We start from the raw sequence: 20,021 nt of genomic DNA on the forward strand, positions 1-20,021 counted from the left end.
ATTGCTGAGTGAATGTGTATAAATCCCTTTCTGTATAGGTAATAAGCTAGTACATTTCGTGTTCCAGTTTGTTATAACAAAAAAATAAGTATTATATTAAATATATTAAGTGTATAAACTTTGAAATTGACGTGAATTTGAAGTGCAGAGCTCCAAATCTAGCTAAATCGTGTAGTGTGAAATTATGCTGTGTGACCCCCTCTGCGTGGTAGAATTATATTCATAAAACATTGAATTTAACATATAATATAGGCAGCCAACCACGATTTATCAGCATTTAAAAGATATATTAATTAACAAAGATAAATAATCAACAGTACAAATGACAATTTAACTAGTAAACAAGTCTGAAATCTTAAAATGTTGCCACGTGATTTCCCGAAAACATGATATGTCTACATGTGACCATTATTCAGATTTACCGAAGTATTTGGAGTATGGTGCACGGCTTGCAGGCAACTGTGTATTTCTTTACCTCCGTATAAAATCAATAATTCATGCTGGGAGCCAAGTAACATTCTGTCTGCTTAGTGCATATTGGTATTTTATTTTACTTGAGAGCATATAGAAATACATAAAGACGAATAAGGCGCCATGATGGAAAGCTATGGAAGGTCAGGTCGGGTATCAAAGGTTATTTTAACTTCAAATACTACTTGTGTTTCACACCTTGCCTCTGTCACGTATTTCCTTCATGTTATTGACCTCAAGTCCTAATTTTGACTTTGCTATTGCAAAATGTCATTTCATATCAAATTAGTAGACTTTCTTTGAAACAAACATATCACTGGTGCCTGATGGGAATATCCGTCCGCCATTTCATTAAACTGGATCGTTTTCGCCTGGTTTGCGCCCAGATGTATTGAGGGCGCGCTATACTCTCATTGAACAGGCAAAGTTCGCAAAACTAACAACGTTGATATTTGCCAATAGCAATTAACATGATCCAAGGGGTCGAACATGAATTATTCATAACGGATCGATAACTGGCCTCACTTTCTAGCTAGTAAACCAGCGGAATTTTTCATAGGTTTTGCGTTGCTAATAGAACAACCGTGAATTTAGTGTCACCCCCTTGGTGAGATGGCGCAGGATTTGGGTATTGTGGTCTTTACAAGAGCACGCCATTTACTTCTATCAAAAAGTTACTGTACCCCTTCACTCATGTTACTAGTATCTCTTAAAACATATTATTCTGAATGGTAAACAAGGATTTCCTGAAGCTACATTAAATGAGTAAGCGAAAGGGGAAGGACGTACTAATTCGCGATATTTTGCTTTCCTTACAAATAGGCTTGTTCAATAAATTATGTAACTGTTCGCTAGTCAAACCACCGCTATGTAGCTAGCAAGTCATACAAGTTGGCTATAAATGCGACGTATTATGCAAGACATGTGTCCGCCCTGAAGCAAGCGCAGTTTACCTTTGAAGCATCTAGATACTAGGAAAGAAAATTCGATAAAGCACATACATTGGTGAATGCAATTGGTTTCAGAGGTGTTCAACTATTTGTTTGTAGTGTTTCAAAATTGATGTTTTGAGATATTCGAGATATACATGTATAGCGACTAGCTAGACCATATTGTTGCATTTCTGACGAATGAGTTCACGAAAATAATGATCGCTTAGTGTACATACATTGGATCGACCGCTTCCCGGGAATCCTCCATGGCAGCTGTGATAAAGCAGAATTGAAGAACGTTGTATTGATATATCAACATTGATTTAAATACAGGATTATAAAGTTTCCTACCATGAATTGATTAATAAGTTATTGACAGTGTCCTACATTCCTAGAAACGGGTGTATTATAATACGGTAATTCGCACACAAGTAACAAGTGAATCGCATTAATTCGACTAAAATTTAAACATTAATGGCAAAGTCAGAGTGAGTGAGCATTGCTTTGTAAACGCCAAAACTACGTAACATGATCAGCATGCCTCCAAATGTCTCCGTTTCCGAATACTTAGTATTTTACACAAATAAATATCAAACTCTTAGAGATGTTATTGCATTGCCTAAAATAATACGAACAAAACACAGTTTCTCAGGCATGTAACTTGATTACCTTCCAGGTAATTTTAGATATTAATTCAATTTAAGTAAAACTTGTCTAGATAGTATTTGGCAATGTTAAGTATGTCTTTGTTTCAAATATCAAAAAATTGGAAAAGGGGCGACCCGTCGCGACGGGTCCTCCCTTTTCCAATTTTCCGATGGAAATTACATCATATTGTATAATCATATACACTTTCAATGCACAAGAACAACCGGAACATCGCTAAAACGTTGAAATGAACATGAGAGTGATTATATTTACCATGTTTACGTGAATGACCAACCCGCTGCGTTCCTGCACCACTTGAAGTGGTCTCTTTACTCAGACAGTAAACATACCACTCGGTTTAGTTGTGTGCATTAAAACGATAACCATTTTCTAAGATGTTTGTACATAGAAATAATGCCGATAAATATCTACATAAGATACAGATGTGATGTTTAGTTAAAGATGAAATCACAAAGTATGCAAATATTGTCTGTGATCTTTGCTGTCAAATGTAGTGGTTTAGTTCAGAAATGACCAGCCCTTGACCCCGTCGTAATTAAGCCCAATCATCATTACATGATAGTTACTCACCGACCAATTGTGTTGATTCAAAAATGAAATCCCAAACGAAGAATAAGTAAGAAAAAAAATGAAAAATTCCCACGCAACCCACTGCATATACAATGATATATGATTATGCATTTTCTGTTCATATATGAAAGACAATTAACAAATTTCATCCAAGAGGAATATGGTCATTGTTTTTAAAATCGCAACATTTCCTTTTCAATATGTCAAGATCCGTTAAAAATGTCCTCAAACTCGGATCTCAAGAAACTGCTGTGCAATATGCCATTGAATATGTCCATCGCATTTTGTGTGAATGCCACCACCAGAATGACATCAATTTTTAATCAGTTAATTTTCCACTTTGAATGTGATCAAAGTCTTCTCACTACTGAGCCTTAACAAGCGTACTGATAGATATCTTTCATAGTTGAATGAGCGTTCAAATCTATTCGACCCTTTTATCTCTTGTATTAAAAAGTACTAATATGCTGAATGGCAAACACGGATCTGAATTTCCTTAATTTGGCGGTCATATGCCTCTAAATCAAGCATTATTTAATGATTTGTTTATTTGTGCTTATTAATGAAGTTGTATCATTAATAGCAAATGAGAAAAACCGGGATTTGGGGATTTTTCGCTCTCTTTAAAAATAGACTTGTTCTATGATTACGTGACTCTGTTCGCCAGCTAGACCATCGCTATGTAGCTAGCAAGTCGGCTATAGATCCGACGTATTATGCGAGACATGTGTCAGCCCTGAAGCAAACCGTTTCACTTTGAAGCATCTAGATACTAGGAAAGAAATTCGATAAACACATATAGTGGTGAATGAAATGTGATTTAGAGATGTTCAACTGTTTGTGTGTGTGGTGTGGTAGAGTGTTTAGAATTGATGTTTTGAGATATGTACGTAGCGATACCATATCGTTTCATTTCTGACGAATGAATTCATGAAATGATCGCTTAATAGCGCACATATATTGGATCGATTGCTTTCCCGGATTCATTCTTCGTGGTAACCGTGAAAACAAGTTGAGAGTAACGCCATGTTGGATTTTGCAGTGGCAGATTCGAATCGCGTGCACTAACATAATCTCGCGGGCGTGGTCGATAATGTCCGTACGCTGGCGACGCACCCGCGTAAAATGCACTGATTCGAATCTGCCACATCTTTGAGACCATCTTGAGACACTTTACCTTGAATGTAAATAAAACATTACATAGTACATGTATATGTAAAATGCGAATGCCACTTGGGATACATACATTGAAAACCTTCAAAACAAAATTCCCGTCAGTGCTTTGAATATTTGCGAAAATACCGCTAAGAAGTAAGTTTATTTACTTCTAAGTCTGTAAAACAGGTGTAAACAATTGACACAATGGTTTCTTGACATCACAAACATTTCGTAGTGCAGAGCTTTCCTAGTAAGCACGAAGATTTGGTATCGTTTCATGTACAGCTAATATGTCACCATGGTGATCGCTAATATTTCTAATACCAGCAAATAAGGTCATAGTCAAACATCTTTCTCTATGTTTAAAAGCATATTGGAATTAAAAAAACTACGTTTTGATAGAACAACATTGATTTAAATGCATAACGTTTGCTACCATGAATTGATTAATAAGTTATCATGGTTATTGACAGTGTCTTACATTCGTTGAAACTGATCTATTAATCCGGTAATTCGCACAAGAGTGAATAGGGAATTAATTTGACTAAGATGTCAACATTAATGTCAAAACTATACATGATCAGAAAGCTTCCAGATTCCGATTCCGTTTCCGCATATTTCACACGAATGTAAGTCAAAATCAAAGCTCAGAGATTTAAATTTAAATTAAGTTACCTAAAATCACACAACTAAAGCACCACAGTTTGCCAGGCATGTAACTTGATTCCTAATAACCTTCCAAGTAAACTTTAGCTAATAATTCAATTAAGTAAAACCGTCAAGAAAGTAATTGGAGATGTTAAGTATGCCTATGTTTTAAATATCTAAAATAAAATGAGGAAGGGGGACATCCGTCGCCTTTAAATGGAAATTACCTCTTATTGAATAATCATATGCCCTTATAAAATAGGTTTCCCGTCCAAAAGAGAACAACCGGAAGATCGCTAAAACGTTAAAATGAACACGAGAGTGATTATATTTACGTGAATGATCAGCCACTACGTTCCTGCACCACTTGAAATGGTCTCTTTACTCAGACGGTAAATATACTACTCGGTTTAGTTGTGTGCATTAAAACGATAACCATTCTTTAAGATCTTTGTAAATAGAAATAATACCGCTAGAGATCTACATAAAAATACAGATGCGAGGTTTAAGTTCACATGTTAATTTTGTGGTGTTTATGTTGAGGTAAAATTAGAGATGAGGTCACATCGTGTGCAAATATTTAAACAACCTAAATGAGATCATGGCGGAATATCTGCACTTATAATAATAATTGATTGCCTTTAATTTGCCTTTAATAGGGCCGATCATTATTACATGATGATAATATAATTCACAGATCAAACTTTTGGTCATTATAAAAATGAAATCCGAGCTGAAGAATAAGTAAGAAAAAAAAAGGAAATTCCCGCGCAACCCATTATTAAAATGTTTAGCTTTAGAGCATCTGGATACTAGGAAAGAAAGATATTCGATAAACACAGACATTGGTGAATAGGTGTTCAACAAATTGATTGTGGTGTGACAGGGGTTCAAAAATTGATGGTTTGAGATAAGTAGGTTGTGAGACCATAGTGAGTTTTCTTTTTCGACGACCGTGGGTTCTGCGATGCGACGGTAAAAATCAGTTACCACGACCGTCGCCTAAAAGTTGTCATTTTCACCACAACGCAGATTTGCCCAAAGTAGTGTTCTACAAACTGAAAGACAACAAAAACATGAAAATGCAAAGTTGACGCAAGGGCGCATGACTCGAGGTGTCAATTTACCGTCGCAGAATCATCCGTCATCCAAAACGAAACTCGCTATTGTTGAATTTCTGACGAAATGATCGCTTGGCGCACATACATTGGATCGATCGCTTTACGTACTTTCTTTTGATTCGTGGCTACTTCTGAAAAACACATATTACGGATCTCTTTATATAGGTACTTTAATTCAACGACGGAAATGTTTTTCATGTAGCATAGTATTGAGGCCTCTTTATGCAATATTTTACTTTAAATGTAAATAATACAATATGTATGTAAAATGTGAATGCCACTTGAAACCTTCAAAACAATATTCCCGCCAAGGCTCTGAAAATTCCACATATTTGTGAAACCACTGCTGAGAAGTAAGTTTATTTACATAAGTTTGTATATAACAAAAAGTTATAAACTATTGACAAAAGGTTCCTTGACATCAGAAACATTTGGTAGTGCAGAGCTTTCTACGAAGAGTTGGTAACACTTCATGTACAGCTTAATATGTCACCATCTTGGTCGCTGATATCGATATTACCAGCAAATAAGGTCATCCTCTTAGATTCTCACCAGAAACCTCCATGAACCAAAATAACATCATTTCCGATAACATAGTTCTATACGCTATATTCAACAATCATAACTGGAGTTTTTGTACCCAATACGGTCCAACTACGTCAAATACCATTCTCTATGTTTGATAATGTTTAATTTTACTATAGAATTAAAGAACTGTGTATTGATAGACAGACATTGATTTAAATGCACAATGTTTGCTACCATGAATTGATTAATACGTTATTGACAGTGTCTAACAAACCTCGAAACGGATCTATTAATCCGATAATTCGCACAAGAGTGAATAGGGAATCACATTAATTTGACTAAGATGTCAACATTAATGTCACAACTAGTAACATGATCAGAAGACTTCCTGATTCCGATTCCGTATATTTCACACGAATGTAAGTCAAAATCAGAGAGATTTGATTAAGTTGCCTAAAATCACACAACTAAAGCACCACAGTTTGTCAGGCATGTAACTTGATTCCTAATAACCTTCCAGGTAAACTTTAGCTAATAATTAAATCATAAAACCGCCAAGAAAGTATTTGGAAATGTTAAGTATGCCTGTGCTTTAAATATTTAAAACAAATGGGGAAGGGGCCACCCGTCGCCTTTAAATGGAAATTACCTCTTATTGAATAATCATATGCCCTTATAAAATAGGTTTCCCGTCCAAAAGAGAACAACCGGAAGATCGCTAAAACGTTAAAATGAACACGAGAGTGATTATATTTACGTGAATGATCAACCACTGCGTTCCTGCACCACTTGAAGTGGTCTCTTTACTCAGACGGTAAATATACTACTCGGTTTAGTTGTGTGCATTAAAACGATAACCATTCTCTAAGATCTTTGTAAATAGAAATAATACCGCTAGAGATCTACATAAAATACTGATGCGAAGTTCACATGTTAATTTTCTTGGTGTTTATGTTGAGGTAAAATTAGAGATGAGGTCACATTGTCGTTCAAATATTTAAACAACCTATAAATGATCATGTCGGAATATCTGCACTTATAATAATATGCCTTCTTGGTTGCCTTTGATTATTTGCTGTCAAATGTAGTGCACTAGTTCAGAAATGACCAGCCCTTTTTTGACCTGATCTTAATAGGGCCGATCGTTATTACACATGATGGTAATATAATTCACAGATCAAAATTCAAAAAAGAAATCCGAACTGAAGAATAAGTAAGAAAAAAAAAGGATATTCTAACACAACCAAAAAACGTTCAGCTGTGAAGCATTCGAAAAAATTCGATAAGCATATATATTGGTGAATGCAATGTATTTCAGAGGTGTTCAACTATTTATTTGTGGTGTGACAGAGGGTTTAAAAATTGATGTTTTGAGATAAGTAGGTTGTGAGACCATATAGTGAGCTTTCTTTTTCGACGACCTTGGGTTCTGCGACGCGACGGTAAAAATCAGTTACCACGACCGTCGCCTAAAAGTTGTCATTTTCACCACAACGCAGATTTGCCCAAAGTAGTGTTCTACAAACTGGAAGACAATAAAAACAGGAAAATGCAAAGTTGACGCAAGGGCACATGACTCGAGGTGTCAATTTGCCGTCGCAGAATCATCCGTCATCCAAAACGAAACTCGCTATTGTTGCATTTCTGACGAAATGATCGCTTGGCGCACATACATTGGATCGATCGCTTTACGTGCTTTCTTATGATTCGTGGCTACTTCTGAAAAACACATATTACGGATCTCTTTATATAGGTACTTTAATTCAACGACGGAAATGTTTTTCATGTAGCATAGTATTGAGGCCTCTTTATGCAATATTTTACTTTCAATGTAAATAATACATATGTATGTAAAATGTGAATGCCAATTGACATACATACATTCAAAACCTTCAAAACAAAATTCCCGCCAAGGCTCTGAAAATTCCACATATTTGCGAAAACACTACTGAGAAGTAAGTTTATTTACATAAGTTTGTATATAAAAAAGTATAAACTATTGACAAAAGGTTCCTTGACATCACAAACATTTGGTAGTGCAGAGCTTTCCTAGTAAGCACGAAGAGTTGGTAACGCTTCATGTGCAGCTAATATGTCACCATGTTGGTCGTTGATATTTGTCATACCAACCAATAAGGTCATCTTCTTAGATTCTCACCATACCTCCATGAACTAAAATAATCTCAATTCAAATGTCATACTTCCATAAGCTCTATTCAACAATCATATAGTACAAACTTGACCTCAAACTCTGGAGTCGAGTTTTTGTACCCAACACTGTCAAAGGTCATTCTTTATGTGTAAAAGCATATTGGAATTAAAGAACTGTGTAGTGGTAGATTGTAATGTTTTAAGATCTTAGTGATAGTTGCTTCCTCAAATGTTTTTTCCTTTCCTCAACATATTTAACAGGAATCCAGACTTCGCTGGAGGCTAGTCATTCTAGACATAGTCGTCCTTGGAATGTAGTTAACTCGCCATCTTGAAGTAATCTCAAACTCAATGACAGATTAATTAAGCACGCAGCTTTGCATAAATCTGGGGAGGGGAAGCCATTTGGACATTACATCCCATAGCATATTATACAATCCTCAACAACTAAAGATTGTCTGAGTGAAATGGTTAAAAGAGGTCAGGAATGTTATTTGTGTGCCTCGCTGATAAAATTTGATATATGTGATTATAAATACATATGAGGAAAGATGGATGAATATCTCTACTCGTATTATATTTACATGTGGGCATCCTGAGAACTATTAAACGACCATATTGCAATACCAGAGGACTGGTTTTAAGCTGTGAGATATTTCCAATGTGTTTTTCAATCGTTACACAGCTTAACATGATTGTAATGGACTTTTGAAGAGTTCCGGTGACACATATCGTATCATTAAAAGCAATCATCTTGATTAGTACGACGTCTCATTTTAGTTGATTAATGTTAATGAGATATAACCCATCAGCAACGTGAAAATTAATGCTTTTAAAGCTCGGTGTAAAGCTCTTTGAAGTCTATATATTCATATTTAAATGCCTTCCAATGCCCTTTCATGTAATGTAAAACATCTCGAAATGCTTCTGTTTTTAGAAGACACCGGAAACGGTTCACTTCGTGCATAAGTGCAACCGTGGCGCTTATCATGTCTGTTCTTAGATTGTGAATATCAAAACTGCAATGGGTGGATAGGAATAGACATGGAATACAAACCTTAGTATAAGAAAGTTTAACAAACCTATACTCTGTTATACACGGAACCTACGGGAAACGTCCTACCCAAAGGACGAAGCACTAGTATGGTTCACTCCAATTTGTAAGGATTGAACATTCATCACTAGAGCATCGTTACTCATTGATAGTCTGAATAGTAGCAGGTTTTGCAAATCTTTCTCATTCAACCTGTAATGTGTCCTTAATCGCGCATCAAAGCTGCCGAATTCGACAGGGTACGGTACTAGCAGTAGGGGATAGCAATTTAGACTTTCAGAGCGGGTTATTTAAATGTTTCATGCAAGAGACATGTTATATTTTGATATCATCAGCCTATTGACCGTTTGATGGTGCAGTTACACAACATAGTTTCTACAGAAAATCTCCGATTAAGGTTAGCCGAGAGTTTTTCACGCGCTTGATTTCAGAGGGGCGTAAGTTCATAACAGAAACAGCCATGCAGAAAATGAACAAGCGTACTGGGACGTAGGCCTACTTACAATAGAATATCGATCCACGGTCAAGACAAGAAACTTGGCTTAGCTCGTGCCCGGAGCTCGTGAGTCGGGGGGGTTGTCATGAGGGGCGGCATGCCGGGTCGGATGCCGGGGGGCACAAGCCGTTTTCGGCAATTTTCATAAGGATTTTATAAATTTTAAAATTGATTGGGGGCACTTCGTCAAGCTACGCGTCGCCCTGGAAAATGTATTGATTTTGAATTTATAGCCCTGATATCATATATGTTTGATGAAATAAATCAATGCTGCTTTTCCCCTGATTACAATGTAATAGGGTACAACAATAACATCAACAACAACATCAAAAAGCAATTATTTGCAAATCGAATTTGGGAAGAATATTCAACAAGACAGACTTAGCAGGCCTATAAATTTCTGAATTATATAAAGTGAAAAACAATCAATCACGATTCACAGTCAGCGAATCAATCAAATAAAACTAAAAAGAAAGAAGCAAGAAAGAATAAAGAAATAGTGAAAAAGAGAAAGAGAGAGAGAGAGATAAAGAAAAGAACGAAAAAGAAAGAAAGAAATGAAAAAAAAATGAAAAAAGAAAAGGAAAAGAAAAGAGGAAAGAAAGGAAGTAACAATGAGAAAAGAGAAAAAAAAAGAAAATTCAGCCACACGGGGACTCGAACCCACAAAAATGATTCATAACAGATTCCCAGTCCAACGCTCTATCCACTCGTCCATACATCAGCTTACGCAATTGCTTGTTCTCAAAGCGGATATATAACTATACTTTGATGCAATTACTTGATTACAATCGCGTCCGCACAATGGCTCTTAGAATAAACACGCATGTCGGCGCTGAAATTTTGAACGAACTGATGGAGGAAAAACCTCGTTGTTTGCAATACTAGCTTCAATTTGGAGTGAAAATCAAATGGGATAGCAATTGGCAGAATGTTGAGAAATAATGTAGGTATTCAGATGTCTAAATTAACGTCCCGTAATCAAGATATCGATAATTTCACAAGACAGTGTTTTCTCAGGCAAGATTCTCGAAAATGTTCCCCCAAAACGGGCTTTTAAAATTTAATCGGTACTGTATTTGGTTCTTCCCTATGGCAACATTATTTCTTTAATCGATTTGTAGTACAATGCAAAAAAGAAGAAAACAATCACTCGGCGTGGTTTTATACGGGGTGCACATTTGAAAAAAACGTCATGGAACGCGTTTTTGATCTTGTGAACATGGTGCGTAAAACGGCTTTAAACGAAGGATTTTCAAATTTATTCTAAAAATTTGTATAAACACACAAGAAAAATGTTAAGCTACATCCAATGCACCAACATTTCACTTGCTGCGATATTTGATTACTGAGAAAACTCTGTTTTAGAGAACAACTTTATACGTGTTTTATACGTTTTTTATACGTTTCTTTGTATAACCTTAAGCCTTTAATAATTTGGTTGTCAAAAATCCAATACAACATTGTAAAAGTCGTCATTTTAGTTTTTCACTTATTCTACGCCTCCAAATCATAGTACCAACCATTCATTTCAACTAGACACAATTACGAACTGAGTTATATTATATTATATAATAAATGGTGAAAGCATGTAACAATATCTTGCGCTTCCTGAGACCATTAATACGATTATGCCATGTGTTCCAAGTACGGCGGAAACCTACTACATTGCAACAAAATGACATAAGATATCTTAATTACGATTCTGATGATGTGAACCTTAACCAATAGGCTGTTCCATTTAAAATCCACACTCCCTCTGTGGAAGATTTTGGGAATACCTTCCACAGGGGGAGTAGGATTTTCAAATGGAATTGACACATTAGGCAGCTCCATTTGAAACTCCTCCTCCCTCTGTAGAACATTCATGTCGAATCTTTCTCAGAGGGTGTATGTATTAAAATCGAATGGAGCTGCCTCATATGCCGATTCCAATTGAAATTCATACTCCCTCTATGGAAGATATTTCCAAAATCTTCCTCAGGGGTAGTGTGGATTTTAAACGGAATAGCCCAATATAAGGATTAAAAATCCCTCTAATTCACAAAATTTTCACTCACCTCTCAAAGAATTCGGCCTAGATTTTTTACCATTTGTTAAACATAAAAGCCACATTTCTCAACACGCAAGTCGAAGGCAACTGCAATTTATGGCGCCTTTGCTGACTTGTACAATATAATTCATGCAGGGCCTTAAGGCATTACATGTGTTCTAGTCTTTAAAAATGTAACTAGATATCCCTACTTTACTCTGAAATATATGTGTCAACTACTTTAGGTTTGTAAAAATGTTAAGTAACTGAAGATCTGTAAACTGAACATAGAGATATTCCCATGTTAAGCACCCACATTACTTACGCTGTCTTCAAAACTCTATGCCATGCGTGAAATATCATATTGCACGGGGGAATGTCAATTTATTTTTTGAGTCGTAACATTTAATGCATGCGTTTATTGATCATGTGTAGGTCAATATCTGCTGCTTCTATAAAATGCATGCGACTCTGTCATCTCAAACCTCGAGTTGAAATACGACCCAAGTTATAGTTTCCCGCGTTATGGACAAACTGTCGTCTGCAAACATGAAATATTAGTTAAAATAATATATAAAAAATTATACTTTATGAGAAAAATAGACCATAATGTAAGATACAAAATATAAAATAAGTTTATTGATTGCTTAAATTACTTAAAGAAAAAGTAAATGAATAAAATCATACAAATATGTTGCTAAAATTATATTGCTACAATTTACTAATTAAGTGGTAAATATATGACATTTTAAGACATCGGATAGTCCCGGGAGACCGTCAAACCATTAGTCCATTACTAGTTATTTTTTTCTAAATTATTATTAGATTCATTAAATAAATAGAGGAATCTTGCCATTCTTGAATCAGGACTTGAACCATGAGCCTTCCGATCGCCACTTAGATTCTCTACGACGTTGACACTCGAATACTGACATTATTATAGTGAATATATGACCATCCACCACAACTGAGCCCGGATGTCTCCAGTGCCACTATTGAGATATGCTCCATTGAACTTAACAATAAACAATAGAAAACAAAGGATTTATTGACTGTTTTATTGATTTTTCACTACTTAAATGTCAAGTACTATAGACATGATATACACCATTTTAAAGCTAATTTCAAGCAGAATATTTTGGTTGAATATCTCAAGAATGATGATTGGCGACTTCAGGGCTCAGTTGTGCTGGATGGTCACATATTATCAAATTGCTCTATTTATTTGAACTAATTTTATTTTCAATTTTGTACAAATATGTTGCTAAAAATTTACAACATACTTAGTAGATTAATGCTGATTGGGGATTGAAATATGTTTCAAGGTTAATGGTATGAGCCAAAATAGTTTTTTCTCAAGCAGTATGCTTCGACTATATTTATAAATACGTATTTATAAATACGCACGTGACCCATGGGCACGACATACCAAGACCTCATGCCATTGATCACTATACATAAAGGTTTTTGTTACATTTGGAGATTTCACTGTAATGTAACACCGCGTTGTGACACTTGGTGTATAAACCATATTATTTTGTAATCATACACTATCCTACTGTAAATATTACCAACTCCTTGGACTTGATACCAGACTTGATACAAGTTACACGCAAAGTTCTGGACGATTCTCTGAAGTAATGTCTAGTTCCAACATTGTATTTCCACGGCAATATGCTCTTCAGCAACAGATCTCCATTCTGTTTCACCTGACAGATTTTAGAAGCTTATTGAATAAATTGAATCAGTTCTCAGCTTGACAACGATGATCAAAATAAATCCGCCTTTCGGGATGACTGCGTACTGTTGGCGTAATGCCGAGACTCATTGCACAGATCTTGTTGTTGTCACTACACATTTCTGGGATCTGGGGATTCCCCTAAACAAGAAAAGATTTGTTTGATGTAATTCCAACCAAGGGACACTCCCTCTGGTATGATTATGTTGTTGTCAAAATTAACTAGTACACAAAAAAATCATCTCAAAGACTGAATATTTGAGTGGTTTATATAATTGACGTCATATATAATGCCTTTCCGTTTTCTCTTTGTTATTTTTGCAGTGCCGATGATCGTTTTGATGCCACCTTCCATGCCAACATTGTTGTCTATAGCAATGGCGATTGCCTATGGGTGCCCCCTGGTTTATTAAAAAGCACATGTACTATTGATGTTGCTTATTTTCCTTTCGACGAACAATCATGTGAGATTAAATTCAGTTCATGGACTTATGATGGAAATAGCTTAGACCTTCAGCCTGGTGACAATAATACAGACGCGTTCCAAGAGAATGGCGAATGGGAGTTACTTGGTAAGTTTGATCTCTAAACACTTTATAACAATAATGACGGAAACGTTTAAAATATAATCACAAAATAGACAATTTTACTGTACAGTAGTCTCATGTTGTTCCGCCTTTGCATTAATGTATGGGACGACCACCCACTATGTAGACGGTCACTTCGAGACTTACTATCTACAAGCTGTTATGACAGCGCGGAGGTGGTCACGTGCGTATTTATAAAAGCGCATTTATAAATATAACCGAAGTACACTGGTTTAAAACAAAACATGGTTTTAATAACATTTATTCGTTTGATGTGTCTTTTCTAGGAATGCCTGTTGCACGCCACGAAGAATATTATTACGGTGATCCATATCCGGATGTGACATTTTACATGAAATTAAGAAGACGATCTTTATATTACTCAATTAATATTCTTATACCGTGCGTATTACTATCAGCACTTACTCTACTAGGATTTACTTTGCCACCAGATAGTGGCGAAAAACTTTCTTTTGGTAAGTTCGTCCAAGGTGTTTTCTTTGGAGCAAACAAAATCACTTATCAGTGGCTCCGGAACTATGACGACCCAATAATTTTTGTGGCCATGGCCAAGTACCATAAGGCCCAACAAAGGCCCACAATAACTTTGGCCAGGCACCATATTGGACACCTAATATAGACAAAGTAAATACACACCTTTTTTTTTTGTTGGCTCGTCTTGTTGACATTACTGATATTTTCAACTTGGAAATACTTATACCCTAAAGCAATTGTTGCAACTCCAACCCAATTTAACGTCTTTTGGATTTATCAACATTTAACCACTTCCCCCACAAAATTTTAAGCTCACGTTAATTTTCGTAATCAGTGTAAATATTTCATAGGGGAACCCATCTTTGAAGTTGAAGTTGAAGTTTACTACACTATGCCACACTAAATTTGTGAGAATTAAAAATGCAGTTGTAATAACCCATTCAATTAAAGCCATATTATAACATTTTCATACAAAATAGATAAGTATTTCTTTGCCATAAAATGTTAGCTTTTACTGTCAGATATATCCCTTTTAATTTTGAGCCGAACAACTGAGGCAAAGCAAAGAAAATTGGAATTTACTACCAGGCCGATGTCACCAATACGTATTACTCCTTCGGTCTGATTACGGTACGATCCTTTGTTGTGTAGATCACCGTCTCGCACGCCATGTACGTACCATGTACTGTGTTACGAACCTCGAGTATGCGATCGATTAATATATCCATCGTGATAATAAAACGACGGTTCTTGCGTTTTATTCAAAATCTCGGATTTTGGCAAAACTACAGCACCTAGGGTCTCAATTTTTGCAGGGTATGTTGGTTTAATAAAGTACAATATAATCGTGTGAAAACAGAATTTCAAATGTTATAATATGGCTTTAGGTACTCCCGGGTAAGTCCTGCTAATAAATCTTGAGTTAGCATTACTTAAAACTACATTCTGGGCATAATCAGGAAAGTTAAGGAAGCCGGTTACCTCACAATAATTACCCTCCAAATATTTTCTATGCGTGTAGTTTGCGTCTTCGGGAGATTTGTGTTTCCCTAACACTAACCCCTAGCCCCCAATAAATACTAAAAAAGTTAATAGCTGTTAAAAAATAGGTAAAAAAGTTAATACCTGTTAAATAATGGGTGAAGAGTTAATAACTATTAAATAATGGGTGATTAAAAATTGTAACATTTGTTTACATAATTCAGTCTACTTTAAAAAGATATTTTAAAATGTATTTGGCTTTATAAGATATGATTTTACATTTTTTATGCTTCAGTGAAACAAATATATTGTACATAGATAAAAGATTCTGAGCCATCCATGTCAACCGGAATTGTGTGCTACAATATTTATAATATAAATTATTGGGGCAGAAATTTAAAACAGAACCATAATGGAGGTGTTCTTGTAAGCAACAAAAACATTCTATGCATATCATGAAAGTATGATTATAACAACATCGTGAGTAAACCCCCAGAGTTAGTTAGTTATTATTCTTAAAGTTGACAATCATAAATGTTTGAAAATCTAATCCAATCCAGACAGGGGAAGGAATAACAATAACCACCAATATGTTCTTCTTTTCCAACCTTTATCTGTAACTCATCGCACAAGATGACAAGGGCGTGTATGAACAACCAGTCGCTATCCTAATCGAGACTGCCTGCGATGTGTTTGCCTTGTCCTAAATTTAACTCGTTAATCAATAATTTGCAATTATTTCTCTTTGCCACTATACGCCACAGACATGTCTTAACTTTTTTGGCCCGCGGTGCTGTCCCTATAATATTTGTATTCTAATAGTAATTTTGTATGTTTCAGATGTAACTATTTTATTGTCACTGACTGTCTTCATGATGATTGTAGCAGAAGCTATGCCAGAAACATCAATGGCTGTACCACTTATATGTAAGGAATGAAAATCATTTTTCTTTTATGTCATTTCACAACTTTTTTCTAGCGTATATAACATAGGCTACACAAAATGTTCTCAATTTCCCCATTTATATACATCATCAACAACAAAAACAAAAACCGAACAGCAACCACAACAACATCATCCTCACGAATTCTTTTTGCCCAAATAATAACTAATTATTTATTTTTTTAAATGAAATATGATCCAACTACCGGCAGTAGATATTGATTAAATATGGGTGACGGGCTGTATGTAACAGAATAAATCTGAATTTGTGCGTGATTGGTCAAGAGACGGGCATAGACTAAACAAATACAATCGTGATACCATAGAAAAAAAATCGCATTTGTGAGAATGTTACATTCAAGTACATTCACCGAATGTTGGGGAATGTATAATCGGAGTCTGTCTGGGCCATAAACAATCGACCATGTCCTCAATTATATTAATGAATCCCTAATTAAAGACGCATACTTGATTTGCTCGTTATCATTCTTATTTGACTATTCGCTGTAGAGGTGACGTCATAATCGGATTAACTACCATAGCAATATATGAATACAATTTTTGACTATATCGCCCTGCGCTACAAGCAGGTTGCATTCATCACCTGTGTATGTCTGCAATCATAGATTGAATGTTGAATACAATACCGCTCTTTTCAAAGATACTAATCTTACAGGTGCGAGTGATCAACATGATATGGTTAATGCATAGGTACCGCGTAAACGTTGTAGTGCAGGGCGATATAGTCAAAAATTATATTCATCTATTGCTATACCTTACGTCATTTCTACAGCGAATAGCTGTCTTAGCACACAACTGTTAGGATTATCATCACGTTCATGTATGTATCACTAAAAACATTTCTTCGTAAGTTGCAACCCTTCCTGGGCCTGACACATTTATGATAGGTGCCAGCGCTATTTTCTCCAGCCATCAATACTTACCATTCTCTGTTTTGCCCCAAGTTCTAATAAATAAAGCTTATAAAGCTCAAAAGCTGGGCAATCATATATGAGGCCACCACAAATATTAGGTGTACACAAGCATTCCCATTCTAATGCGTTACACGTCAACGAACGGCCGAGTTCATCCATCTGATGTTCCCGTTTCTAGGAGGCCGTCATATTTCACTTTTTTTTTCAATTTTGTAAACAGTAGCTGTCTAACTTATCATGTGATACGTTGAATAGGTGCATATCAATCCCATTAAATACGTTATAGTTATCCAACTAGGCGATTTGTTTGAGAGATTTTCCATTAAAAAATTATTGAAACCCGCCTGATCAAATAAAAGCAATGCATTGCACGAAAAGGCGTGAAAGGTTGCATCGATTGTGTTTCTCTACTCTACTATTCTAACGTTTTATGAATTAGATAAGAGCCCTTTTCAATCATCTATATATCATTTATACATGAATATCTCTTTTTACCATTTATTAATAATACTAAATTGGCTATTCCAGTCGAAATCCATTTAGAATGCTAATGATTCTTGACTAAATTTTGGAACAAAGGTTTAAACTGTTTTTGGCATGCCTGACGGGAACTGAACAAATCTGGCCTGGGCTGCCCTCTTCAAAGTGTCATGCATTTTTGTAGGGGTCAAGTAAGGTAAAACAGGGTTCAATATTAAAAATCATCTCAATTCTTTTAAAAAGTATACCGAATTACTTCCCTGGCCATAAGAAATCCAAAAAGGTATAGTTTGCCCTATCTGCGATCTTTGGTTACGTAGCTATGGTCAGAAACGTGACAAAGGTCAACGCACTTTTGGCTAGGTGCATTTTTACTAAAACGGTTAAGATTATCCAATTTCAATGATTTTGGTGTCTAGTATTAAATATGTTTTCTGACATGACACATTCAACTGAACAACTTTGACCTTGAAATTTCAAAATAGCCGAATTTATGCATTTCGGCGGTCATTTTGGAATTTCAAGGTCAAGGCGATCATTAATTTTTTTTGGGAATTCCCATGTCTTCTTTAGGATTTCATCAGTATGCTGCCACTTTTCTGAGGAATTCCCGATGCCAAAACAATAATGCTTAAAAATGGTCAGTGTCCCTAAAGAAGACAGGCAATTTTTTTTTGGGGGGGTAATATTGTCTTCATTTGGGTTTCGAGAATAATGACCATTTTGGGGAATTCCTAAACCAAAAATTGGTGAAAATATTTGGGAATCCCATGTCTTTCTTAGGGTGTGGCTTTAATGTTTGGAATAGCCCATTAGCATCCTAAGTAAAACACACTATCTGTAAAGAAATTGCAATTAGGATTAGGCAGCCGGCAGGTGCATCAGTTGACTCACATTATTCAAAAATCAGTACAAATAAGGTACCACGTCGAATTTGGTCCTAGCGCTATCGGTGCCCGGTTGTACCGATGACTCTTTATATCATACCCTGTATGGTGATGTAATAAATTGTATCATTGTCATTTTTCATTTGAATACAAAATGAAAGCACTGTGTCAATGTTCAGTGTGCGATAAAAAGAGCCACCGGTACCTAGTGGGGCACCGATAGCCCCATGGGAACAATTTATATGTTGTGCCTAAGTATCATGGGAGACATATTTTTGAATCTGTTTGCTGGTTGTATCTGCTGGGTAATAACTAAACCAAGTCGTTTTCCCTGTGAAGGCAGATTTTCCACTTGGTTTTCAACTTTACAATCGTAATCATATTCTACAATACATAACTTGCTTCTTAACATTTTGTTTTAATTCATATTTCAGCTAAATATTTCACCTGCACAATGATCATGGTAGCGGCATCTGTAGTTCTTACTATTTTTACACTAAATCTTCATCACCGTCATCCAAAATTCACACCGCCTATGCCCAATTGGGTAAGTAAACAATTCTTAAGTTGGAATTTGTTTCATCAATCAAACACTGCGGTTCGTAAATATATTTCTCCCTTATATATTACAACATCAATTTGTCAAGGTCACCCCATTCAATTTAGCTGGTAATGGAATGTCTTTTAAGAGGCATTTTGTAGCATTAACATTCACTGGGGTCATGGTTAAATATTATATGAGATATACACAAATATTGAAACATAATCATGTATCTGAAATACCTTCCCCTTCAATATGACCGAACTGTACGTAACCCAGCCAGGGATGTACAACAAAATGTGCCACAGTTTACTAATCTGTATAGTTAATGAATTCAGTTTTGTTTATTAAATAAAAAATAAATGCACTTTACTAATCTGAGTGCACAATGTGTGCAAACAGATTAATCTGTGCAAAGAGATTAGCAAACTGTTCGCAGAGATTAGTAAACTGTTCTTATAGATTAGTTTAATTGTGCGCACATATTACCAAACTGTTCACAGAGATTAGCAAACTGTTCACAGAGATTAGCAAACTGTTCGCAGATATTAGTAAACTGTTCTTACAGATTAGTTAAATTGAACACACATATTAATAGCAAACT

At 35.6% G+C, this 20,021-nt stretch overlaps 1 protein-coding gene across 2 annotated transcripts in view; it reads left to right on the forward strand.

The window, feature by feature from the left end:
• LOC140159095 (neuronal acetylcholine receptor subunit alpha-7-like) overlaps positions 1-20,021 on the forward strand; it is a 133,307-nt gene that overhangs the window by 74,429 nt on the left and 38,857 nt on the right. For both annotated transcript variants that reach the window (XM_072182440.1, XM_072182441.1), the window contains 4 exons: positions 13,893-14,140; positions 14,443-14,631; positions 16,472-16,558; positions 19,311-19,423. In XM_072182440.1, the coding sequence (XP_072038541.1) occupies positions 13,893-14,140; positions 14,443-14,631; positions 16,472-16,558; positions 19,311-19,423 (637 nt within the window). The remainder of the gene's footprint in view (positions 1-13,892; positions 14,141-14,442; positions 14,632-16,471; positions 16,559-19,310; positions 19,424-20,021) is intronic.

This window comes from Amphiura filiformis, chromosome 8 (genome assembly GCF_039555335.1).
Source record: "Amphiura filiformis chromosome 8, Afil_fr2py, whole genome shotgun sequence".
In the NCBI taxonomy this organism is placed as follows: Eukaryota; Metazoa; Echinodermata; class Ophiuroidea; order Amphilepidida; family Amphiuridae; genus Amphiura; species Amphiura filiformis.